The 25,669-nt window shown below is 47.4% G+C and overlaps 2 protein-coding genes across 8 annotated transcripts in view; both read right to left on the bottom strand.

Moving 5' to 3' along the window:
* The window catches only part of PHF10 (PHD finger protein 10), a 21,422-nt gene extending 11,883 nt beyond the window's left edge, over window positions 1-9,539 (bottom strand). The window contains exons 1-3 of one of the 3 annotated variants that reach the window (XM_059699803.1): window positions 9,519-9,539; window positions 3,325-3,431; window positions 267-397 (exon numbers count right to left, since the gene is read on the bottom strand). In XM_059699803.1, the coding sequence (XP_059555786.1) occupies window positions 267-397; window positions 3,325-3,431; window positions 9,519-9,524 (244 nt within the window). In that variant the 5' untranslated portion in view covers window positions 9,525-9,539. Of the gene's footprint in view, window positions 1-266; window positions 398-3,324; window positions 3,432-5,489; window positions 5,959-9,518 lie in introns of those variants that run through there. The other 2 variants (XM_059699802.1, XM_059699801.1) reach the window with 2 other exon arrangements.
* Window positions 9,538-25,623, bottom strand: DYNLT2 (dynein light chain Tctex-type 2). Of its 5 annotated transcripts, XM_059699808.1 has the most exons (5): window positions 25,490-25,623; window positions 17,864-18,070; window positions 14,921-15,079; window positions 12,568-12,654; window positions 9,538-9,725 (listed from the first exon to the last, which is right to left on the bottom strand). In XM_059699808.1, the coding sequence occupies exons 1-5, from the start codon at window positions 25,598-25,600 to the stop codon at window positions 9,693-9,695; spliced, it is 597 nt and encodes a 198-aa protein (XP_059555791.1). In that variant the 5' UTR covers window positions 25,601-25,623; the 3' UTR covers window positions 9,538-9,692. The 5 variants fall into 5 exon arrangements, with proteins under 5 accessions (XP_059555791.1, XP_059555793.1, XP_059555795.1 ...); XM_059699810.1 differs by lacking the exon at window positions 14,921-15,079 and having other exon boundaries at window positions 9,544-9,725; XM_059699809.1 differs by lacking the exon at window positions 9,538-9,725 and having other exon boundaries at window positions 11,906-12,654.
* Window positions 25,624-25,669: the final 46 nt, after the last annotated feature.

The following is a 25,669-nucleotide window of genomic DNA, read 5'->3' as shown; positions in this document are numbered from 1 at the left end:
CACGAACCAAAGCCCTTGGCTCGTGTCGCTATACAATTATTTTTCTAAAAGTTTCCCCGAGAAACTTATCGCCCTCATTTTGCTTTTCAATCAGTTTAGAAGGCAAAGGAACAAACTGATACACAGAGAGGTGCTGGGAGGCCAGAGTGAACGGAGATCGGCCAGCAGAGGAACATAAGCACATAGATAATCCACACTCAGCCCAACAAAAACATCACTATCAGTTACAGTCAGATCAACCTGTTACAGGAACTGAGACTCGGTACCTGGGTACTTCCGTTTGAAGGAGGTCACCCCCAGGTACTCGCTGACCTGCTCCTGAAGCATGCAGTACTCCCCCGTCTCATCGGGCGGCCATTTGTACTCGATCAAGTTTTCTGCTGGGTAGTAGCTAAAGCTAGACACAGATACACATTATGCCTTACATGTGGCTTCTATGCAATGTTATTTTTAAGGTTATTTTTTTTTTGGCCTGGCCGGTGTGGCTCAATGGCTGAGCACTGACTTATGAACCAGGAGGTGATGGTTCCACTGATTCCTGGTCAGGGCACAGGCCCGGGTTGCAGGCTGGGTCCCCAGCAGGGGGTGTGCAGGAGGCAGCCGGTCAAAGATTCTCTCTCATCATTGATGTTTCTATCTCTCTCCCTCTCCCGTTCCCGCTGAAATCAATAAAAATATATTTAAAGCAAAAAAGAAACATCCATCGACTGACTGCCTCCTGCACGCCCCCCACTGGAAAGAGCCCTAAATCCCGGGCACATGCCCTGTGAACTGGAATCACACGCGCAACCTCACGGTGCACAGGATGACGCCCAACCCACTGAACCACACCAGCCAGGACCGAAAAACTATTTTAATTATTTAATTCTCAGTCCTCCAGAACACTGCAATACAAAGACATTCCCAGGACTCCGTATGTTATCACAGGAAACCATGCAGCAGGTGGAGGGAAAGAAACCACCACCCGGAACGCCAAAACAAAGGGCGATGGGAACGCTGCCCTCTGCACACCACAGAGAGCCCAGCCTCGGAGCGTTAAGGCCCAAGCGGGTGGAGGCACCAGTTCCGAGTTCTCTCTCGTGAGCTTGACACCCGTAGCTGCTATTTCATCCACTCAAGATGTGAAGTGAGTCTCAAGAAGCCGAGAAAGCAGGACGTAAAAACCTATTTCTCAATAAACTGAACTATAACCCATAGTTATTTGTTCTCACTGACGCCACAAATCCAGAGGCAAAGACCGGACCTCGTCTGCTGGGGCAGTGCCCTGCGATCAGCCCCCATCCTCGACGGCAGACGACAGCTTCCTGGGCCCAGGCCGACCCAACCTCCGAATCTCCCCAGCGGGTACCAGAGGCAGGAAGGTGACACGACGTTAGGCACCAATCCAGAAAAAGTAATGAACAAAAAGAACATTTTCTCCAAGATGGTGCTGGGACACTGGACCCTGACCTCATATGACATACAAAAATTAATTCAAAAAATGGACCGACAACCTAAATACAAGAACTGAAACCAGGAAACTCTTAGACGTACACATAGGGGTAAATGTTCACCATCACAGATTTAGCAATAGGTTCTAGATATGATACTAAAAGCACAAGCAAAAAAAAAAAGATAACGAGGAATTTGACAAAATTTAAAAACTTGTGCATGAAAGGACATAATCGACAGAATGAAAAGACAGCCCACAAAATGAGAGAAAATATTTGCAAATCGTGTACCTGATAAGGGATTAATATCCAGAAGATATAAAAAACTGCAACTCAACAACAAAAAAACAAGCAATCCAATTTAAAAATGGGCAAAGAACTTGAACAAACATTTCCCCAAAGAAGATACACAAGAGGGAATAAGCACATGAAATGATGCTCCACATCACTGGTCGTTATGGACGTTCAGAGCACATCGCAGGGAGAGGCCACGCCATGGCTTTAAAGCAGCTTCTCAAAGACACCAGACAGTAACTGTGGGCCCCGAGAAAGACGCCTGCGAAGAGGGGCTTCCGGTGACTCCAAGGGCTTAAATCAGAAAACACAAAACCAATTTAAAAAGAGCCTCGCAAACATTTCTGCACAGGGGCCTCCCTGCAGGGGTGCCTGCCTGCTCCTGCGCCTGGGCCAGCCCTTAGGAAGGTTCCCTGGATCCCATTTCAACCAACAGGACGGAGGCTTTCCCTGGATCCCATTTCAACCAATAGGACGGAGGCTTTCCTGAGGATTCCTGTGGGACAGCCACATCCATACCCTTCCTCGCGAACCAATCAGAGCATCTCTTATCTGCCCAATCAGGACAGTGACTTTCGCCTAATCAATCTGTAAGGATTTGGACCCCTCATTTACAGGACAGACCAACCAGGGACTAGGGGTGGGAATTCTGTCTCCATAAGCCAGCTTCCCTCGGCCTCAAGCTGCCACCTACCACTGAGAACTGTTTCCCCCCCCGAGTGGTTTCCTGGAGGGGAGCCTGGTCCCAGGGCGGCTGTTTGCACTGAATGAAGTTTCCTTCGCTGCACCCCAAACTGAGAATTCCTATTGGCATTGAATTGACCCCAGTGACCTTCGGCTGACATAAACTGGTAAGGATAGGAAATTGGAAACTCTGTACACTCTGGGTAGGAATATGAAATGGTGCATCTCCTGTGGAAAACAAAATTACCACAAACTCTAACTAGGACTAGAAAACAGGACTCCGAACAGGTACGTATATACCAATGTTCACAGCAACATGATTACAACCAAAAGGTGGGAGGAACCCACCGTCCCTCAGTGGAAGAATGGATAAGCGAACATGGCACCTCCATACAACGCAGCATCGTTCAGCCGTAAAGAGAAGTCTGATCCATGCTACTACATGGATGTGCTCGGAAGACATAGCCAGACACAAAATGAACATAGTATAATTCCACTTCCACCAGGTGCCTCCAATACACACATTCATAATGACACAGTGCTGGCTGCCAGGGGCTGGGGAGCAGGGAAACAAGAATTTCTAGTGCTTGATGGTCATGCAGTTTCTGCTTTTGGTAGTGAAAACGTTTTGGAAATGGGTGGTGGTGATGGCTAGACGACACTATGAATGGAATTAATGCCACTGAACTGTATACTTTAAAATAGTTTAAATGGTGAATTTTATGTGCATTTTACCAAATTAAAAAAAAAATTGCACTGAGAACAAAAGCCACTTTGGTGTCACACTGTAAAACATGACAAACATACTCTACAATTTTTGAGGACGGCCTTTTCCAGGGCTGGGGGCGGAGGAGGGAGAGCTAAGCAGAGGAGAGAAACACACCACAGAGCTATGACAAGCCGTGAGGGACAGTACCTGAGGTCCTGGCTGGAGGTCTCGCAGCTCCGGGAGCTGTCTCCGGAGCCCATCCGCCTCCTTTTGCATGGCTGGGTCCCGTCATTTGAATTATCTTCATTGTCATCCTAAACATGTTAAAGATTAAACAGTCAGAGAACAAATAATACGGAAGAAAGGTACTTCCCAGACTGGTTACAAGACTCAGAGACTTGCAAAGGACAACTGGTTATACAAATGTTAACTTTCTATTATAATTAACAAGAGGCCTAGAATGTGGCATGGGCAAGACCTGGAAAAAGCTAAAAAACTGATCTTCAATACAGTTTAAAAATACCTTTCAATTTACCTATAAATCTAAATCTACTTTTGCTTTCTTACCAACTGAGGTTACAACCAAGGTTAAAATGCCTTCTAGTTTAATGAAAATTAACATGAAATTGATATGATACTCAAAATTCAAGCAAGCCTCCTATGCCAGCTAAAAGTAAAGTATATGGATCATTTAGTGTTTAATTCAAATTACAGCTGGTTTACAGGACTACCTTAATTGGCTGTTTTAGGAACTTATATCTCAGAGGACACACAAGGACTAGAAAGAGGTTACCAACCCTGTTAATTTTCTTCTTATGTTGCAAAAATTTAGCAAAAACATCTATATATATATATAAAAGGCTGCCCAGAACCAGAGGGGAGGGAGCCCAATTCCTCGTGGGGCCGCACATTCCACCTTCGGCCGTGGGTTATGTTGAGAAAGGGCAAAAAGCAATATTAAAATATTTCTTCTAATTAATTTCCTTTCAATGTGCATGAATCCGTGCACGGGGCCACCAGCTACCTGAGTCATCACTCTACATGGCAACTCCCTCCCCACAGGAAAAAAGAGGCTTAAACCAATGTAGGTGACCTCACCCATTACATGATGACAATGTCAAGGCTGTAAGTCGGACCATTACATTAAGAAAATGAACGCGGTATCAAACGACAGGGAATGCATTTACTCACACATTAGCTAAAGCTTAATGAACAAAAGGCTCAACAGATTTCTTTAAAAAGCCTGGGTCGTGCGGCCCCCTGGGACTGGTGTTATGCTGTGAAACCCACATTACAAGGCGAGGAAGCTGCAGAAGCGGCCGGCTGCTGGGAGCGGGCTGGACGCGGAAGGGCCGAGGGGAGCCCTCCGAGCCCCCCGAGTGCAGACCTGAGCCGGGGCGCCGTGGGGCTTGGCGAACGAGAGGGCGGAACTAGCACCTGCACAGGCGCGTTCAGGGCGTTTATCTGGCGAATAACCCAGCGCCCGTGGAAAGAGAGTCAATATGATGGTGATGACAGTGTTTCCAAGGGCTCCAGCCGCCAGGAATTCGCCCCGGTTCTCCCTCCGGCTCCTACAGTGAACTTCCCACGAAGGAGCCCGTGCGCCCGCGGACACCCGGCGGCGGGCCGTCTGCCCCGGTCCCCGAACACGCCGGCAACCGCGTCCGAGCGGAAGCGTCGCACTCAGTCATCGGCCCCGGACGCGTTCGGAGGCCGCTGGTTCCTATCGCACCGAGGCCCGGGGTTTTAATGGTTTTTGCGTCAATTTGTTGACATTTTCGTTGGCTGAGCAATGGGGCCCGCGGGAGACACCGGAAGTGAGAACGCGAAGTCCTCGGGGCGGCGGGACCCCTTTCCTCCGCCGACACTGGACTCGCGACCCGAACCCCCGGCGGAGGCCGCACCCGGGGGCGCCAGCTCCGACCCGGGAGCCCGCGTGTCCGGGACCCGCCCGGCCGCCGCCGCGGGCCGCCTCCCGCTCCCGGACCTCCACTCCGGGCGGGGCGCGGGCTCGCGTCACTTCCTCCCTCCCCGCGGGTTCAAACCGCGGCCCGGCGCCCGCACCTGCGAGCCGCACCCCCAGGAGGGGGCCCCCAAGGAGAGGCCCCGGGACGCGCGGGGGGACTCGCCCGGGGTCCTGGGCCGCCCAGCCCCGGGGGCACCGGCACGCAGGCCCGTCCCGCGGTCCGTCCGCCCGCCCGCCCGCCGCGGCCTCCGGAAACGACCCCCCACGGCCCGGGCGCGCGAACCCCCGAGAGGGCGGCGGGGGTCCGCCCGCGGGTCGCTGGGCCGCGGCGGGTGGCGAGCGGGCCCCTCGGTCGCCCCCGCCCGTCCCTCGCCTCCCGAGGCCCGGCCCCCCGCCGCCTCCTCACCTTCGGGGACTGCGCTCCAGGCGTGGCCGGGTCGCTGTCGCACGGCCGCGGGGACAGGGCCGCCCCGGGCCCCGCCGCCGCCATCAGCCCCAGCGCCCCGCGCCGCCGCCTCCTCCGCCGCCGCCGCCTCGGCCCAGCCGCCGCCGCCGCCACCACCGCCGCGCGGGCCGCCCGCCGCCCCGGCCCCGCCCCCTCCGCCCGCCCGCCGCCCGGGGGCCGGCCCCTCCCGCCGCGCGCCCCGCGGGCCAGCGCCGCCGCCACCGCCATGGCCGCCGCCAGCGCCGCGCGCCCGGCTCCGCTCCCGCCCAGCCCCCGCCGCCGGCTCCCGCCGGTTCCCGCGCCCGCTGCCGCCGGCGCCCGCTCCCGCCGACTCCCGCTCCCCGCGCCGCCGCCCGCCGCTCCCTCCGCCGCTGGGCCCGCCGCCCCGCAGCCCGAGCTCCTGCAGCCGAGCTCCGGCGCCGCGCACACCCCGCCGCTCCCCGCGCTGCGCCGCCCCACCTCCCGCCGCGCCCCCGGCCCGGCTCCGCCCCCGCCCGCGCCCCCGGCCCGGCCCAGCACACGTCAGCCGGGGTCCCCTCCCCTCGCTCCCCTCCCCTGGCCCGTCCCCACCGCCGCCCCCGCCCGCCTTTGTTCTCCGCGGGCGGACGGACCGCACCGCGCGCTCGGGGACCCCGCAGGCTCCGCCGGAAGCTCATTCCCGTCCACCTCCCTGGGCGCGCGGATCCAGAAGGTCGCTGCCATGCCGCTGTCCGTGCAGCAGCGTCAGGACCGGAGCCGCGACGGCTCCAGGGCCGGCCGGACGGCAGCTCCGAGGGCTGCAGGCGCTTCCTCCTGCCCGTCAGACGGGACCCGCGGAGGCCACAGGACGTTCGGATTCCGGCCGTGCTTCCTCGCCTCGGCCCGTCATCGCACCTCTTTCTCGTCTAAAGGGGAGAAGCCTTAACCTCAGGCCATTGAAGGTCATCGCGCTGGGCTCCGAGCACAAGGCAGGCCCTGCAAGGGGCCGAGGGACCGGGAGCCGCTGGGTTGGGACCGAACGGACCCAGCCGCTCCGGCTTCGCTCGGCCGCTTCCGGGCCTTCCCTGTAAAAACACGAGCCGCGAGCGCTTCGGCAGGGCATTCGGCCGGGATCAAACGCCCAGGGCGTCGGACGCCGCACCCCCTCCACGTTAGAATGTGTGTGACTTGCTCGGGGACCACAGAGAATGTGCCTGGAGTCAGGGTTCAATGTGGCTCCCCTTTCACTCATTATTTTGGCTTGCACTCAGCAGAAGAAAGTTTGGAAACAGAAAACGATAAATGCAAACGGTCTGCTTCCACTTCCCAGTGGCATCATCAGATCCGGCATCACCAGCAACTTCAGACTCACAAACTGCAACTGGGTCAGACTTGGCTTTCTCGGTCAGACCAGCTCGTTTCCCCATCGAGATCCTGACAGTCGGTGCCAATTCCACCGACAGGAACCCCCAGTGTGGGGTGCAGGACGGAGGAGGCTGAATGCAGCGCCAACAGCTCGGTGATGACCTGCAGGGCGTGGCCCAGCTCCGCAGCGTGTCAGCTCCATCGCCAGAGGGCACCGTGAGAAGCGGCAGGGCCGTGGGGAGGCCCCTGGCGCCGGCTCTGCGATGGGGTCAGCGGTCTCACCTCCGCTGTTTCCTCCCCACGCACAACAGCCTTCCGCCCGCCCGAGGGGAGCTGCCTTCTGTAAACCAGTCTCTGCCCCTGGCCCCTCATTGGTCTGTCCTCATGCAAATGACTGCTCCAAATCCGAAGTCTGATTGGTCCAAAAGGCATTGTCCTGATTGGTCAGAATAAAGTTGCTTTGTGAAGATGCTGACGGGGGCGGGCAGAGATGTAGATGGGGAGCTCCGATTGGATGAGGAGAGCCTCAGTCCTATTGGTTGAAGCAGGAACTTCTGCCTAAGGCAGCAGTTTGGTGCAGGTTTCTCTCTGATGCCTGGCTTGCAGGAGAATTGCCGGTGCAGAAAAGGCTGCTAAACTCTAGTGTTTTTTTAAATTTGAGCCCAGTTAGCCACCAGGAGCCCTTCTTAATAGGTGACTTCTCAGCATCCACAAACCCAGTGAAGAAAACGGACCTAAATCCGCCAAGAAGCAACAAAAGCTTTTCCCCAAATTCTCTTAAGTGATCAAAGCCCTCAGTCAGCCTCTGGATAGAATTTAATATATATACTAGTATAGAGAGAGGGAGAGAGAGTGTTTGATGTTATGTCTATAAATATTTTTATATATTCAGGTTTTTGGTTCTACTCTTCTCCCTTGGGAAATGCCTCTAGTCCACGGGTCCTCAACTTTTTAAACAGGGGACCAGTTCACTGTCCCTCAGACCGTTGGAGGGCCGGACTATAGTTTAAAAAAAAAAAAACTATGAACAAATGCCTATGCACACTGCACAGATCTTATTTTGAAGAAAACAAAACGGGAACAAACACAATATTTGTATTTGCATGTGGCCCGCGGGCCGTAGTTTGAGGACCCCTGCCTAGTCAAATACACATTTAAAACTCTTCATTCCAAGTCAACAAACACTGATTCAGCCTTTCAAGGTAGAATGTTAAGGAGTCACTATGTGGATTACAATCCCAGCCCATAGGTATTTTCAATGCTGAAAGAATATAAATATACAATTATACGTAAAGGCCGTTTAGGTGGAAGAAAATTTACTTACAACTAGAATTAAGATGTTTAAGGTTGACATGGAATTTGAAAAGTAAAAGATTAGTAGGACAGCTACAGATAAAGGTACTACTAGAAGCAGAAATAAGGTTTCAAGCCCAAAAAGACTTAGAAGTGGGAAAACAGGAGGCATATTCAGGTACATCAATCATTCCAGTTTGGCTTGAGAATAGGATAGATGAAGGAAGCTTCTAGGAGTTAGGGATAAGCTACACAGAGAGGCAGTATGGTGTGAAGTTAAGATTTTAGTTTGAAAACCAGCGTGCCACTCACTAGTTGTGCGACCTGGGTAAGTTATTTAATTCAGGTCCTCCATTTCCTCGCTTGTAGGATTGGAATAACAATGCCCATTCAATGACTTCACAAATATTTTATGGAAATCAACTATGAACTAAGGACTATGTTAGGTGACAGGAATATAATGCCTTACTATTTACTAAGTTAGACCTGAGTTGGGCACTAACAATACAGTGTTGAAGTGAAAAGGCCACACAACTATGAGCCCACTTACCATTGACGATGCAGACACAGGTGAGGAGAAGGCCCGAGACATGAGGCCAGAGATACTCATGGAGATAGAGGAGAAGGAAGGGAACTAAGTGTCAAGCACTGTCGTGTTTCAGAAAGAGGGCCTGGCCAACTACGTCAACTGAGAAGGTGAGTTAGAGGAGGACAGATAAATGTCCATTTTATTCAGCATTTGAGGGCAATTAGCAATCTTAATTGTTTCAGGATATTTCCATGTAGTAGCAGTTTTAGAAGCTAGGTTGAAGTCAAGAAGAAATAGGCTGCTAGGAATTGGATCCAAGTAGGGACAGAAGCTTGCTTGGAAAGAGCAAGAAAGAAAGAGGTCAGCTGGGTGGCTGTTTTGAAGATAGGAGAATCTAGAGCCCGTCTGCATGCTGCCAAGAATGACTCAGCAGGAGGGTGAGAAATCGTGATGCTGGAAAAGAGGTGATGGCTGCTGGAAGGCAGCCCTTGAGAAGGCCAGAAGGCAAGCAGCCTCTGATGGGAGGAAGCACAACCCATCCTTGTAACAGGCGGAAAGCAAGTGGCTGCAGGTGAAGAGCTGAGCGAAGATGTGCAGTGGCCCTGACTGACAGACTGACAGACTGAAAACAGGACCCTGACGCTATCTGCTGCTCACACAGTGGCATATGGACTGAGGAGCTAACGTGGAGTTTGTTCTTTCCGAAATTACTCACAGCCAATAGACTGTGGCAGCTGAAATCTGAACCGAGTTGTTCGGGGACGGCTGATACTGGGCTAATGCTATGGTAACTAGAATTTGTACACATCAGAACTGTGCACAGCGAGCACGGCCTGGATGATTACCTGCATGGATTCTGACGTCACAAAGGATGCCAGGAGCTGAGTGGAGAGGAAGCTTGTGATCGGAGCTCAGGTCTTCAGCAATGAGAAGGAACAAGCCAGAACCGCAGGCTGCCGTGACCCAGAGGTAGAGCACTGTACGTCCAGACAGCAGACATGTCCAGGAGCTGGGGCTGCCTACCCTGCCTCTTGGCTCTGAGGCATCAGGATCTGAGAGAAAAAACAGCTTTCACTTGAGACGCTGAAGTGGGACTCTCCTCAGGGAAATGTCCAGAAAACAACTTAAAATACACCTGGAGGCATGGAAATAGGGAGGAGTTCTGAAAGGAGCCTGAGACGCAGTGAGTCAGGTTAGGGATGTTTCATAGTGACTAATTTTGAGTCACTTTAAAAATACAGAATCTATAGAATTTAACAAGTAAATATATGGGCTTGGGAGAAGGGCAAGAGAAAGAGCAGAGCTAAAGTAACTCTGACATGTTAAACTGAATGGTTATCGGTAACACAGGACAGTGTGCTCCAAGGCTATGCTAAGTGCTGGGCACCAGTTCTTGACGGTATATTACCTACAATTCACATACAGCACTACCCTTAGGAACAAGGGTAATTCTCATTTTACATACAATTATAGCTACAAGGCGGTCAACTCAAATACCAGGCAGTATATTTTACAACTAATTGATCCTGACAAGTTCATCAGGAAGGTACACTGCTGAACACGGACGATGTCATGGGTTTGTTATTCCCAGTTTTCTCTGTGGCGAGTTAGCAGCTGAGAGCTCCAGTTCTGCAGATTCCTGGGGCTACAGCGATCATGTCTAAGCTGTGTGGTACGGAGCTGTGAGTCCTGGACAATCCGTCATTGCAATACAACGTAAAAAGAAAGCCCCTCTGCTGTTTTGTCTTCCTGTTTACAGGTTCCTCAACTACTGGGTCTTTTTACTGTCCTTTAGGTCTGACACGGTGTTTCAAGTTCTGATGACAGGCAGCCTCCCTCTTAGTGCACTTTGCTTTACTGTGCTTTGTAGATACTGTGGTTTCATCAACCTCCATGCAAGACCTACCAGCAAATGATTACAACCTGCTGAAGGCTCAGGTCATGGTCAGCATCTTTTTAGCAATAAAGTATTATTTAAGTAAGTACATTGGGTTTTTTTAAACATAATATTACTGCACACTTAACAGACGACAGTATAGTGTAAATATAACTTTTATGTGCACTTGGAAATAAAAAATTCACATGACTCGCTTTATTGCGGTATCTGCTCTATTGTGGTGGTCAGGAACCAAACCTGCAGTATCTCCAAGGTCTGCCTGTGTAGTCATGTGGTGCTTAAGGACCGGGGTTTTGTTCTGAGAAATGGGTCACTCGGCGATTTTCTTGTTGTACACACACCCATGTGCAGATGGCATGGCCTATTGCACACCTGGGCTACGTGCAACAGCCTGCTGCTCCTGGCCACAAGCCTGTGCAGCATGTCCCTGCACTGGATGCTGTGGGCAGCTGAGATGTGCTGCACTGCAATGTTGCAGTCGCTACCATGTCACTGGGTGACAGGAAGTGTCTGGCTCTATTATAATCTTACTAGAGGCCTGGTGCACACATTTGTGCATGGGTGGGGTCTGCCTGGCCCGCCCCAATCGGGGCTGATTGGGCCAGTGGGGGAGGGGGGGCGTGGGCGGTTGGTGGGCCGGCCCCGTCCCCAGGTCAAACTCCTGGTAGAACTCCCGGTCAAGGGGACAGTTTGCACATTAGCCTTTTATTATACGGGACAGGGCAGCCATCACAGCATCGGGAGCGGCATGTGACTATGTGGCTATGAAAGTGCATGAACTGTCTCAGACGTGATCAGTTGCCTCCCCCGAGCCCATCCCTTATTTCCTTGCTCCAAGAGCTCCAACGTTCAGTTATAGCCTCTCTTTTCACATGGCCATGTGCATCAGGGAAGACGGGCTCCAGCCTCAGCCCCAGCTAGTGAGTTGTGTCGTCTAGTTATGGGAACCTGATTACCTTCTATCAGCTCAAACAAATGCACATAGAAGTCTGCGGGGAGAGTACAAAGACAGACAGAACACGGATCCTGATCAAATGCCTGGGAAATATAAGTTTCCCCTTGTTTTAAAAAAACAATTATATTAGCCCAGACAGTGTGGCTCAGTGGTTGAGCATTGACCCAGGAATCAGGCGGTCACTGGTTTGAATCCCAGTCAGGGAACATGCCCAGGGTTGCAGGCTCCATCCCCAGTAGGAGGCATGCAGGTGATCGATGATGTTTCTGTCTCATCGATGTTTCTATCTCTTTAGCCCTCTCCCCTCCGCTCTCTCTAAAAAAAGCAAAAAACAAAAAAACAATAAAAACGTATTTTTTAAAAACACAGTTGTATTAGGTTTTTGGTTCTGGCATCTAAAAAGAGCATAACCCAATTACATACAATTATAGCTACAAGGCAGTCAACTCAAATACCCTATTCCTGGCCAGCTCTGCCTCTCCTGACTAACAGAGAGAAAGACCACACATTTGTAAGCATTCTGATTGGAGAAGGAGTCATTCGTTAGGGAAGTATGAAATTTATCAACATTTTTCTTTAAAACTTGGTAATTCCCTTCAAAAGAACGCATATAGTGCATTAAAATACCATTCAAAATACATCTGCCTTTAGAAGGTTTCCAAAATTTACCTTAACATTTTCTTAATTTGATACTTTACAAGGTTGTGTCACAATTTCCTATAGTCAATGATAATTTTCTTAAATCTAAGAAGAATGATAATATTCCCATATTATAATCTACTGTAAGCATTCATATGTTCCTATATTTTATATTTTGAGGTAATAGTGTTAATAAATATGGTAAGTACAAGTATGAAGTTAAGAAAAATCCAGCTTTTACTTGTTTGTTGTTAATGCAATTAAATGCTCCAATTGGAGGTAAAAATATGGCTAATCAATACTACTGAGGTTTACAAATCTATAAACTTCATGTATGTGAGGAGTTGAGAGGTAAACATTGTTCAGGACATGTGACAAGTTATTCACAGTAAAGAGCATATACCAAGGCCAATGCCACGTAAGTTTCTGTTTCATGTTTAGCTGCAACCCAGCTGTCCCATGCAACATCCCAGATCCATCGGCTGGCAACCTGGAGACATTTTAAAAAATTAACTTTAGATTGAACATGTTAAGTAATTTTAAAACCTACACAAGCTCGATTTCTTTAAAGACATGTCGGTTTGCTAGAGAGTTACACATTTAACACACACTCTGTCCCTTTCCTGGGGAGACTGACAGTGAAGCCTCCCGGGCCCCGCTTCTCTCACCACAGCTGTCGTCTGAAGCAGACACCCGTCCCAGCAGGATGTCCGGAAGGACCAGGAGGCCCTCTGTGGTTTGGGCATAGTACAGCGGTTCTCAACCTGTGGGTCGCGACCCCTTTGGGGGTCAAACGACCCTTTCACAGGGGTCGCCTAAGACCATCGGAAAACACATATATAATTACATATTGTTTACAGTAACAAAGTTACAGTTATGAAGTAGCAACGAAAATAATGTTATGGTTGGGGGTCGCCACAGCATGAGGAGCTGTATTAAAGGGCTGCGGCGTTGGGAAGGTGGAGAACCGCTGCTCTAGTAGCTCAGTCTGCTGTGCTGTAATCCATCCTGAGGAATTAACCTTCCCGCCCTTAAGAGATTTCCAACTGAAAATTTGTTAGGACCTTGTCTCAACATGAAGAAATGGCACTGATTACACACGTGGCTGTGGGAGAAATGCTAACTCGGGTGCTTTGCTTACAAAGCCACGTGTGGTCTGATGCAGCCTAATTTTCTGCAGTGCCTCTAAAATGGCCACAGGTCCTTCCTGGCTTCTCCCATCAAGAGGTGAGTCTATTTCCCCTTGTGTATCAGCTGTCAGGGGGACTTGCTTTGAGCAAAGACTGTGACATTGTGCAACTTCCAAGCCAGGCCTTAAGAGGTCTTTTGCTCTCGCCTTCTAGGAACGTTGTGAGGAGACGCTCCCTGAACATCCCACAGCCACAGAGGATTCCGGAAGCACGCTGAGTTCGGCCTGCCTGCGCCTCTCTGCTCGCCACGTTTTCTCTGCTGGCAGTTCTCCCTGACCTTTGGCATAGCTGGCTTCTTCCTGTCATTAAGACATCCCCAGGGGCCTTCCCTGTCTCCAGACAATCCCACTGAGTCACTGTCACTTTAGCACACCTCCCACCTTAATTTTCTTCACTGAGCACTGATGACCATCTACCGCGGTTCTCAACCTGTGGGTCGCGACCCCTCTGGCGGTCGAACAACCCTTTCACAGGGGTCGCCGAAGACCATCCTGCATATCAGATATTTACATGACGATTCATAACAGTAGCAACATGACAGTTATGAAGTAGCAACGAAAGTAATTTTATGGCTGGGTCACACACAACATGAGGAACTGTCTTTAAAGGGCCAGAAGGTTGAGAACCACTGGCCTAGTGGGGTTGCATTTTTATCTATATATATCAAAGTCTAAGCAAACGAACGACTGAGCAACCAAACGACTGGTCCACCAGTTGCTATGAGGCACACTGACCTCCAGGGGACAGATGCGCAATGCACAGGATTAGGCTCCCTCCTGTTTGGATCAGGCCTGTGGGGATTGGGCAGAAACCAGCTATTCGAAATCCCCTGAGGGGTCCCAGACTGCGAGAGGGTGCAGGCCAGGCTGAGGGAGCCCACCAGTGCACGAATCCGTGCACCTGGCCTCTAGTTTGTAAATAATGATAATCTTGCTGTTTATTGAGGACTCTGTGCTGGAGAAAATATTAAGGACTTGAATGCAGTTAGTCTCACTTAGTCCTCACAATTACTCCAGCAATTAGACTTTATTATCCTGATTTTATAGGTAAAAAAAACGACCATAAAAAACTATCATCATAGTTTATTATCATCAGTGTTTCTGCCAGGATTCATATCCAACCCAATCCGACTCCCACACCTAGGCTGTTACACTATCTGCATTATTTTTTTTCCTCAAACTCTAAGCTGTGCTGCTTTATTTTCTTGACTAGAGTAAAAAGTAGTCAAGAATCAGTCATTACTTATAATTCTCTAATTTCTTCAGTATCTAACACCCATTAATGCCTAAAATAAATTTACTGGTTAGTAAATGACATTAATTGTCAAAATAGGATGATTAAGAAACAGGCTATCTATATAATTTAATAGGTTATCAATAGAAATTATCATTTCTAAGTACTTTTCAAATAATTGCAGTGAAAGAACATAAATTTAACACAATTATTCTTTCATTCCCAGGCACCCCGGGCCTGACATGCCCTGGAGCCATCACAGGGCTGAGTGAGAGACACCCAGTCACTACGGAGGATGGACCTCGTAGTTCTAACTGATAAAGGGGTACTTACATTTATTGCCTGGCCAGTCTTTTGAATAAATAATACCTTTATAATCAATTTATAACGGTGGTACCCAAAGTCTTTGACTGCTGACAATATGATGTCTGCTAATTCAAGCGACAAGTGAGAGAAGAGTTTATCATCATATTTGACATCTTTAAGAGTTTCCTTTAAAAAATTAAAAAGTATACCTTAATTTTCAAACTAAATATTTTCTAAATAAAAATTCAAGTAAAAAACATGTCTAAATAATACATATAACTTTTAAACCAAATATTAACTACATGTCATGCTTACCAATTTATTTCAATCACAATTTTGAAGAAAACTTATTTTGGTTTTTTGATTCTGTTCCATTACTCTTGGCTGAGTTGAAGGTTTCCCTGTGTTAGATTACTGTTAGCAGACAATTGGGGAGACGGGGGGGGGGGGGGGGGGGGGGGGGGGGGGGAGGCGGGGAGGGGTTTGAAGGAAAGCTTCTGGGAATTCTTTGGTAGGGAAACCAACTTCTTACAGTGCACATCCTTGCGGAAGCTCAGACTTGGGATTCCCTGCAGCAGGGCGACCTGGTCCGGAGCTGCACGGGCCTTTCCTGTCTCCCTCTTCCTCATCTCCTCTGGTGAAAGCCCACTTCTTCCCAACCTCTCCCTATGCTTCCCGCTCGGTGGATTCTTTCCCGTGGCCAAGGAAGTCCGGTTTCTCACCCTGCTTGTTAGTGAATTAGCATCCAGCGGTGGGGGCGGGGCGGGTGTGGGCCCTGAAGCCCTACCCTTCCCTCCCAGCCGCAAGCAGGCCTGGACCACCTCGGGAGCAGACAGCATATGCCTCTGACTGGCTGGCTGGGACCAAAGATACATTAACCGATGTTCTGGGTTCTGAGTGACAACAAATGGACTCCTAGCTAAACACACAGGCATGCACTAGTAAAACCAAAGAACTAGCTCTTTTTGTTTGTTTTGGTTCCCTTCTAGAATGCTCTGGGTCTAAAATGGGGTTTAGAAGCATTGATTTCCCTCAGGTACTTGGCTGTGGCTGTACCTTTTGGACACTTAGCAACCACCACTCCCTTTTCTGAACCTGCCTAACATATCCCAGGTTTTCTCTACCTAAGGGCTCTCTTCTAAATAAATAAGCACTCCCAATAGAAAAATACCCACAAGCTCCATCAATATATACTATTTCTGTGTCTAGAACTACATTCAGTGTTCCCTGAACTCCAGGGAAATCCCTGACCTCTTCATGACCCCAGCCATTCACCGACATCCCCAATAAGCTGTTCTAGGCCCCATCAAGCCCAATGAAACTCTATAAATTATCAAATTAAATATGATTTGAAATCCTACTATATTCAATAAATGTGAACTCGGTCTATGTGGTAGAACTGAGTGAGAGACACCACAATGTATACTCTCACATCACAAATGCTTGCTATTAGTGTTTAGATCAGTAAAGAAGGTAATCAATAGTTATTTTATTGTAGTAAAATTGAGTTGAATTGCTTTATTTCCTGAAGCCATGAGCCATTATATCTTCATCAAATATCATCTGATAATTATTAGTTCCGTTTAGAAATGTATCTATACAGTGAAGAGAAATTGGACAGTCACCTAACTATTCTTTATTAATAAAAGCTAATTCATTTAAAAATTAAAGTTACTAATCATTTCTACAAACCAAATTAAACCTATGCTTTGCTCCAAATAGGCAGCTCACATCAGTTGTTACTGAAGGAATGCATTTTGTAAATTGGCGGGGGAGGTAATGTTAAAGCAAGGAGTGGGGTGAGGGTGGGCTGAAGACCACAAAGGCATCTGCTTATCAGGAAACTCCTGGTGCCCGGTGCCCGGAACTAGAGACCAAAGATGAAAAAGGGATTCAGAAAAGGTGGTGCCTCAAGTGAGTTTCCTATAATAAAAAGTGTTGTAATTTGGTCCTTTAGCAAGAAAAGATGGTGAAGGGAATTCCTCCCATCTGAACAATGTAGCCTTCAGACACCAAAACTAGTAAAATTAATACCGGTAGTAATATTAGTATTATAGGGTTAGTTTTGTAAAATTGAGAAGCTTTTTTGAATGAGCCTGGGATCATGTGTTTGAGTTTCAAACAACTGTTTTTAATGAACTTTATATTCCAGTAAGATGCCTAAGCTGGAGATGGTCTATACTTAAAAGATGTTTTAGCATAGTCAGGAACCAATGTTTCACACAAATACACACACCCAATGTGTTCTTTTTCACTCATTCCTCCAATTATGGGCGAAACATGGAACCAGAGGGACAGTTTATGGATAATTAAGAGCTAAATGAAATAGAAGCATGTTCCCTTTAATCTAACTCACAGCATCAATGTGAAGATTATTGACTACAAACCCAAAGTACTTTCGTATTTTCAGAGCTAAGTGCTATAAAAAAAACCAATCAGGGTAATTATACTGCCATAAATCTGAATATAGTTTACCAAATCCCGAAAGCTTAGATCAGGGGTCCTCAAACTACAGCCCGCAGGCCACATGCAAATACAAATATTGTATTTGTTCCCGTTTTGGTTTTTTATTTCAAAATAAGATATGTGCAGTGTGCATAGGAATTTGTTCAGTTTTTTTTAAAACTATAGTCCTGCCCTCCAATGGTCTGAGGGACAGTAAACTGGCCCCCCTGTTTAAAAAGTTTGAGGGCCCTAACTGGTTTGGCTCAGTGGATAGAGCGTCAGCCTGCGGACTCAAGGGTCCCAGGTTCGATTCTGGTCAAGGGCATGTGCCTTGGTTGCAGGCACGTCCCCAGTAGGGGGTGTGCAGGAGGCAGCTGATCAATGTTTCTCTCTCATTGATGTTTCTAACTCTCTATCCCTCTCCCTTCCTCTCTGTAAAAAAAAATCAATAAAATCTATCTTAAAAAAAAAAAAGTTTGAGGACCCCTGGCTTAGATATTATATCATACACATTTATCAACCTACCGTTAATATCTGCTGGACTTTAGCTTCTACTGAATGAGCTTGGAATTTTCTGAGTGGCTCCATTCTATATGTATTAGCAAACCTAAATTTTGCCATAGAGCTCTTCCATTCTTTACTTATCTCAGCAATGGAATCATCAAATGGAGGCTCTATATACAGAACATCATGAGACGATTCTTTCAGCCTTTCTTGCACAATCTGTGTATACTGAAAGAAAGAGGTGGGGAGAGGTATTGATTTACTTACTTATTTACTAGAGGCCCAGTGCACGAATCTGTGCAAGGGTGGGGTCCCTGGGGTGGCCTGCAGAGATCGGGCCCCAGCTCACGCCCCCAACCTCACAGACCCTGCTCCATCTCGCCACAGTCCTGCTCTCATCAGGGCCCATTGGGGCCAGCAGTGCCTCCACTGCTGCCCGCTGCCAGCGCTGCATCACCAATGCCCACCATATTCCGCGCTGCCCCCTGGTGGTCGGTGCTCGTCATAGCAGGCAGTCGAACTCTTGGTTGAATGACCACCCAAGGGGACAATCTGCAGATTAGGCTTTTATTATATATGAGGATAGGACTTATTTATAATTCTTTATTGCTGAAAGTATTACATGCCCCCTTTCCCCCCCCAATTACCCCCTCCCCTTCATATGCATACAAGGTCTTTGATTACCTCCTACCCACCCACCCTCCCCCACCTTCCCTCTGAGATTCTGCACTGTTCCATGCTTCCATGTCTCTGGATCCACTCTGTTCATCAGTTAGTGCATCTATTGGTATGATCATGTGATTTTTGTCTTTCAATTTCTTTATGTGATGTATCACGTTTATTGGTTTGTGAATATTATACCAGCCTTGCGTCCCTGGAATAAATCCTACTTGGTCATGATGTGTGATCTTTTTAATATATTGCTGGATGCGATTTGCTAATATTTTATTGAGGATTTTAGCATCTATGTTCATCAGGTATATTGGCCTGCAATTCTATTTGTAGTGTCTTTATCTGGTTTTGGAATTAGGATTATGTTGACCTCACAAAAAGAGTATGGAAGTGTTCCTTCCTCTTGGATTTTTTGAAATAGTTTGAGGAGTATAGGTGTTAGTTCTTTGACTGTTTGGTAAAACTCCCCTGTGAAGCCATACAGACCTGAGCTTTTGTTTGCTGGGAGTTTTTATTATTATTATTATTACTGCTACTATTTCATCAGTTATTATTAAAACATATACAGGTTTTCTAATTCCTCCTGATTCAGTTTTGGGAGACTATACTTTTCTAGGAATTTGTCCATTTCATCCACATTGTCTAGCTTGTTGGCATATAGTTGTTCATAGTATTTCCTTACAATCCTTTGTATTTCTGTAGTGTCAGTGGTTACTTCTCCACTTCTGTTTCTGATTTTATTTGGGTCCTCTCTTTTGTTTCTTGATGAGTCTGGCTAACTGTTTATCAATTTTGTTTATCCTTTCAAAGAACCAGCTTTTGGTTTCATTGATTTTTTTTTTATTGTTTTTTGTATGTTACTTGTTTCTGCTCTAATCTTTATTATTTCTTTCCTTCTACTTACTCTGGGCTTTTCTTGTTGTTCTCTTTCTAGTTCTTTAAGTTGTAAGGTTAAATAGTTTATTGCTGATTTTTCTTGTTTTTCTTGAGGTATGCCTGTAGTGCTATGAACTTCCCTCTCAAGACTGTTTTTGCTGTGTCCCAGATATTTGGGGTTGTTGTGTGTTCATTTGCATTTGTTTCCATGAAATTTTTTATTTCTTTCTTGATCTCATTGGTAACCCATTCATCCTATATAATAAAAGGCTAATATGCAAATTGACCGAACAGTGGAACAACTGGTTGCTATGATGCGCACTGACCACCAGGGGGCAGACACTCAATGCAGGAGCTGCCCCTGGTGATCAGTGCGCTACCACTGGGGGAGCAGTGCTCAGCCAGAAGCCCTTAGCTGGGCTCATGGCTGGCAAGTGCAGCGGTGGTAATGAGAGCCTCTCCCACCTCCGTGGCATTGCTGAGAACCCCAGCGGGGATCCCCACCCTGAAGGGGCTGTGGCCAGCCTGCAAACAGCCCTCAGCCTCTCACCCAGGCTGCCCACACCCTCATGGGGTGAGGGTCCCCACTGGGGGGCTTGGCCAGCCTGAAAACGGCCCACAGCCCCTCACCTAGGCTGGCCAGGCACCCCAGCAGGACCCCCACTCTGATCCGGGACACCCTTCAGGGCAAACCAGCCGGCCCCCACCCATGCACCAGGCCTCTATCTTGTTGAGCATCTGCCACCTGGTGGTCAGTGTGCGTCATAGCTACCAGCCAGTTGGCTAGTTGCTTAGGCTTTTATATATATAGACTAGAGGCCCGGTGCATGGGTATGGTCCCTAGGCCTGGCCTGCTATCAGGGCCATCTTCCCCAGCTGCCCGCAGCTGGCCCTGCCCCCTACCACTCACCCCTGGTTCCCTGTTCTCCATCAGGTGATGGGTGCCTGACGACCGGGGGAAGGGACCGAGAGGTCGGCTGTTCCTGCCCGCTCACCAGCCCCGCCCCCACTGCTGGAGGCCATCAGGTGATCAGAGCCTGCCGATTGGGGAAAGGGACCAAGAGGTGGTCAGTGTGCCTCATAGTGACTGGCCCAGTGGTCGTTCCCATTAGGGTCAATTTGCATATTACCCTTTTAGTATATAGGATAGAGGCCTGGTGCATGGGTGGAGGCCGGCTGGCCTGCCCTGAAGGGGGCCCTGGATCGGGATGGGGAGTCCCCGCTGGGGGCAGGGGTGGCCTGGGCATGGGGTCGCAGGTGGTTTGCAGGCCAGCCATGTCCCCAATCAGGGTGGGGGTCCCCACTGGGGGGTGGGGCCAGCCTGGGCTGGCCTGGATGAGGGGCCGCGTCCAGAAGACGCCCATTCTATCCATCTAATTAGCATATTACCCTTTTATTTGCATAGATAAGCTTTGCAAATTATTTCTCCCATTCATTCAGTTGCCTTTCCACTTTGACTATGCGTAAGCTTTTCAGTCTGATGGAGTCTCCTTTATTTTTGCTTTTGTTGCCTTTGCTTTGGAGTCCAATTTTTCCAAATAAATGTAGCCATTTATTTCATCTTCTTGCCCGATTGATCTCAATAAGGCTTGCAGTGCTATATTAAAGTGGTGAGAGTGTGCATCCCTGTCTTGCTCCCAATTTTTGAGGAAGTTTTCAGCTTTCCACCATTAAGTATGATGTTAGCAACAGCCTTGTCATATATGGCCTTTATTATGTTAAGGTATGTTTCCTTTATACATACTTTGTTTTTATCATAATTGTATGTTGATTTTATGTAAAAGGCTCTTTCTGCATCTACTGAGATACTCATGATTTTTACTCGTATTCTTCATTTTGTTAAAGTGGTGTATCCAATTGATTGACTTGGGGATGCTGAACAATTCTTGCATTCTTGCAATAAACCCCTCTTGATCATGATGTAAGATCTTTTTAATGTATTGCAGAATTCAATGTGCTAATATTTTTTGATAATTTTTGCATCTGCATTCATTGGGAATATTAGCTTGTAATTTTTTCTTGTGGTGTCTTTGTATGGGTAATGTTGGCATCAGAGTAATATTGGCCTCGTAAAATGAGTTGGTAAGTGTTCCTCTTTTATTTCTTGGAAAAGTTCGAGAAGGATAGCTATTGATTCTTCTATAAATGTTTGGTAGAATTCACCTGTGAAGCCATCTTGCACTGAACTTGTTTGTTGGGAGTTTTTTTTTTATTACTGTTCAATTTCTTTACTAGAAGTTGGTCTTTTCAGGTTATTTTTTCATGATTCAGTCTTAGAAAGCTGTATGCTTCTAAGAATTTATATATTTCTTCTAGATTATCTAAGTTGTTGGTGTATAACCATCCATAGTAATCTTTTATGATTCTTTATATTTCTGTGTTATCAGTTGTAATGTCTCCTTTTTCATTTCTGATTCTGTTTGCCCCCCCCTTTTTTTTTCTTCGTGAGTCTAGGTAAATATTAATCCTGATTATCTTCAACTAGCTCTTAGTTTCATTGACCTTTTCTCTTGTCTTTTTAGTCTCTCTTTCATTTATTTCCTCTCAGATCTTTGTTATTTTCTTCCTTCTAATAACATTGGGCTTCACTTTTTTTTCTAGGTTTTTGTGTTGTAAAGTTAAATTGAAATTATTCTTGTTTCGAGGTGGGCATTTATCATTATGAACTTCCCTCTTACACTGCTTCTGCTGACCTCACAGATCTGGGTGTGTTGTATTTCCATTTTCATTTCTATCAAGGCATTTTTTTTTATTTCTCTCTTAATTTCTTCACTCACCCACTTGTTATTCAGTAGCATGTTGTTTAATCTCCACATATTTATGGATTTTTGTTTTCTTCTTGTAATTTATTTCTAGTTTCATAACACTGTTATGAAAGGTGCTTTATATGATTTAAATTTTATTAAAATTTATTAAGACTTGTTTTATAACTTAACATATGACTTATCCTGGAGATTATCCCAGGTGCTTTTGAGGGGAATGTGTATTCTGCTGACTTTTGGATGGAATGCTCTGGATATATCTGTTAAGTCCATCTAATCTAACATGTCATTTAAGGCTGTTTCCTTATTGATATTCTGTCTGATCTATCCATTGATGTAACCACAGGTATTAAAATCCCTTGCTTTTGTATTGCTGACTGTTCCCCTCTTTAGGTCTGCTAATATTTGGTTTATATATTTAAGTCCTCCTATCTTGGATAGCACCTACATTTTATTCTTTTTATATGTTGTTGGATTTAATTTGCTATAATTTTGTTAAGAATTTTTGCTTCCATGCTCATGAATACTGGTCCATTTTATTCTTATTACTCCATATTTAATAGCAGGGTAATATTGGCCTCATAGAGTTAAGAATTTCCTCCTTTTCAATTTCCCAGAACACATTTGATAGAAACTCACTAGAAAAGCCATCAAGTCCTGAAGTTTTCTTTATGGGACCGTTTTAATCTATAGATTCATTTCCTTTAATAGATATAGGAGCTATTCAGGGTATCTATGGTAGTTTGTGTCTATTTATTAGTTTGCTAAAGCTGTTGGAACAAAATACCATAGACCAGGTGCCTTAAACAAATTTGACCAAATTATGAATGTTGGAAATCTAAGATCAAGATGCTAACAGGGTTGGTTTCTCCTGACACCCATCTCTTGCCGATGGATACCCTCCCTCTTGCTGTCTCTTTATATAAAAACCATCCTGCTGTGCATGCTGGCCCTGGTGTCTCTGTGTCCTAATATGTTCTTCTTATAAGGACACAAGGCAGAAGAGATTAGGGCACAACCCTAACAGACTCATTTTAACCTATTTACCTCACTGAAGACCCTGTCTCCACATGCACATACACTCACTTTGTGAGGTACTGCAGGTTAGGTTTCAACAGACAAAACTAGGGGCACACAATCCAGCTCATAGGGTCTTTCAAGTAATTTGTACATTTCATCCAAGTTCATAAATGTATGCCCATAGTTATTTCTAATATTTCCTTCTGATCCTCCTAATATTTACTGGGTCTGTAGTGACTTCCCCTTTCCATTCCTCATATTAATAATTTGTCTTTATTTTTTTCCCCCCTGATTAGTCTGGCTTGGGCAAGGGTTGATAAACTTCTCCTGTTTTTTTTTTAAATATTTTAGGCATTGTGGGCTAAATATGGTCTTTGTCAATTTTCCTCCTGATTTTTGGTTGGAATGCTCTGGATATATCTGTTAAGTCCATCTAACATATCATTTAAGGCTATGTCCTTATTGATACTCTGTCTTGATCATCTAATGATATAAGTACAGGTATTATTTCCTCCATCCTTTTAAAATAACTATAAAAATACAAACAACATTCTTAGCTTATAGGCTGTACTGAAACAAGCTGTCGGCAAAATTTGACCCACAGGTTGTGTTTGCTAACCTCTAGGCTTGAAGTTTAACTTTATTCTTTCAGAGACAAACACATGAGGCACTTCGCTATGCCATCCTCATTTTGAATTAATCTCAACCACTTTCCTGAAGTATTCCAGGAATAGTTATCTATTTAACCTAGTTTTGGGCTCACCTTAACATTAAGGAAAGTGACTGACAGTAACACCAAGACTCTATCCAGTGGGGGATTAGTTAATTCTACAAATAAAAATTGAGGTGCTATACAAGGGGGGGAGAAATGGATTCAGAACAGATTAAAAAAAGTTTACGTTGATTAAATTGTAGTTCTAATATTTCCTATGCTTAGAGCATAGGAATTATCATCTACCTACAAGTTATAAATGACTCGTTGATATACTCATTGTCTTCAGGTAGATTTTGTGAGCATTTCTGAAATCCTCTCTTAGTCTCTTCCCAATTATGCATCTATTCAAATTTCTTACCTCTAGAAGCTAGATTTTAAAGACAGCTATGATCAATCACACCTACATCAAATAACTAAGAACTGCCTTGGTCCATGTCCATGTCCCCTATTTCCAGATTTGGGCCCGTACACCCCGTGTACTGTGCACCTCCTCGTTTTGCATTCAGGCATTTCTCAAGACCAATCCCGGTATTTAGCAGGCAGTGAATGTATAAAAGGCGCCTTTGTCTGCCTCCGAACACAGAATCTTTACTACCAGCAGGGGACCCGCTATTCGGACTCACTGCCAGGCAATGCAGCAGAGCTTCTGGGAGCAGGAAACGTCAAGCACAAGGCAAGGTGTCTGGCCTAGCTCCGCTTTCTCCTTCGTTGGGTGAACTTGGCCCATTATTCTTCCTTCAGTTTCCCTTTCCTCTGCAAAACGTGGACACCAGAGAGCTGCCACTGCACTTGAACCGTTACCGTGACTTTCTTTTTGAGGACTGTCTTTCTGTTTGAAACAGATGAGGATTTCAAAATCAGGTTTGGCAGGTTCTCTCTCCCTTATTCGATCCTGACGCCTACAAAGTAGGTGTGAAAAGGAGCCAGGAAAAGACAAGTGGGCTCAACCGTTTCCAGCCTCGGCCCCGTCCCGGCAGCTTGGTGTCCGGGGGAACACTTCTCTGCTCAAGTGTCAAAGGGAGGGGCGTCCCGATTGCCATACTGGTTTCCACACTCCGGTCACACGGAGCCCTGGCGTGAAGTCGCGGGAAAACTGAACACTTCCCCTCCATTCAGACGGTGACTGAACGGGCCTGCTATCTCCACCTGCACGTCTTTGCTCCGGTATGTTCTTCAGACACCGAGTCTGCCGCTGTTTTTAAAACCAAAACCGCCCACTTGTTCTGCTGGGTCCGGCAGCTCTTCTCCTTTTTGAAAGCACGGCGCGCTCACGTTGCGGCCGACACACCGCCTCTGGCTCGCAGGACACGCTCCGGGCAGCACGGAACCGGAACCGTCCGCGGCAGCTGAGGGAAGGCGGTGGGAAGGGATTCACCGGAGCCCTTGTTCGCACTTGGCACCGCAGTGGACTCGGGAAGCGGTGGGGAAGGCGGGGCGGGCTGAGGGGCCCAGGGGGAGGAGGGGCGTCTGTAATCCCTTCCACAATGAAGGTGGAAACCCTAGAACTGTGTGTCTCTGTCCGGAACACCAACGCTCTCGGGGCTGGGAGGACACCCAGACCTGGGGGACGGGCCGCTCTCCCCGAGCCCCGCCGGCACTCACGGCCTCCTTCTCGAACATGCTGGGCCGCCTCTCCTTCCGGGACGCCCCCGTCGGGGACGGCTGAGCGGCTGGCGTCACGGGCGCCTTCCCGCCGCGGCCGCGCCTCTCCATCGCGCCCGCCTCCGCGCCTCGCCGGCACCGCGCCTCCCTGCGGCGGAGCCCAACGCCACCGCCGCCACT

The sequence above is a fragment of the Myotis daubentonii genome, chromosome 6, assembly GCF_963259705.1.
Source record: "Myotis daubentonii chromosome 6, mMyoDau2.1, whole genome shotgun sequence".
NCBI classification, from domain to species: Eukaryota; Metazoa; Chordata; class Mammalia; order Chiroptera; family Vespertilionidae; genus Myotis; species Myotis daubentonii.
This window is presented reverse-complemented; position numbering and strand designations above follow the sequence as displayed.

What these genes read in the sequence shown, in the direction of transcription:
- DYNLT2 (XM_059699808.1), bottom strand. Translation starts at nt 25,600, where the DNA reads ATGGAGAGGCGCGGCCGCGGCGGGAAGGCGCCCGTGACGCCAGCCGCT. An exon ending in GCATGTTCGAGAAGGAGGCC is followed by an intron (nt 18,071 to 25,489) that starts GTGAGTGCCGGC and finishes TCTTTCTTTCAG; the next exon opens with TATACACAGATTGTGCAAGA. An exon ending in CTTACGTGGCATTGGCCTTG is followed by an intron (nt 9,726 to 12,567) that starts GTATATGCTCTT and finishes TTTTTCTCTCAG; the next exon opens with ATCCTGATGCCTCAGAGCCA.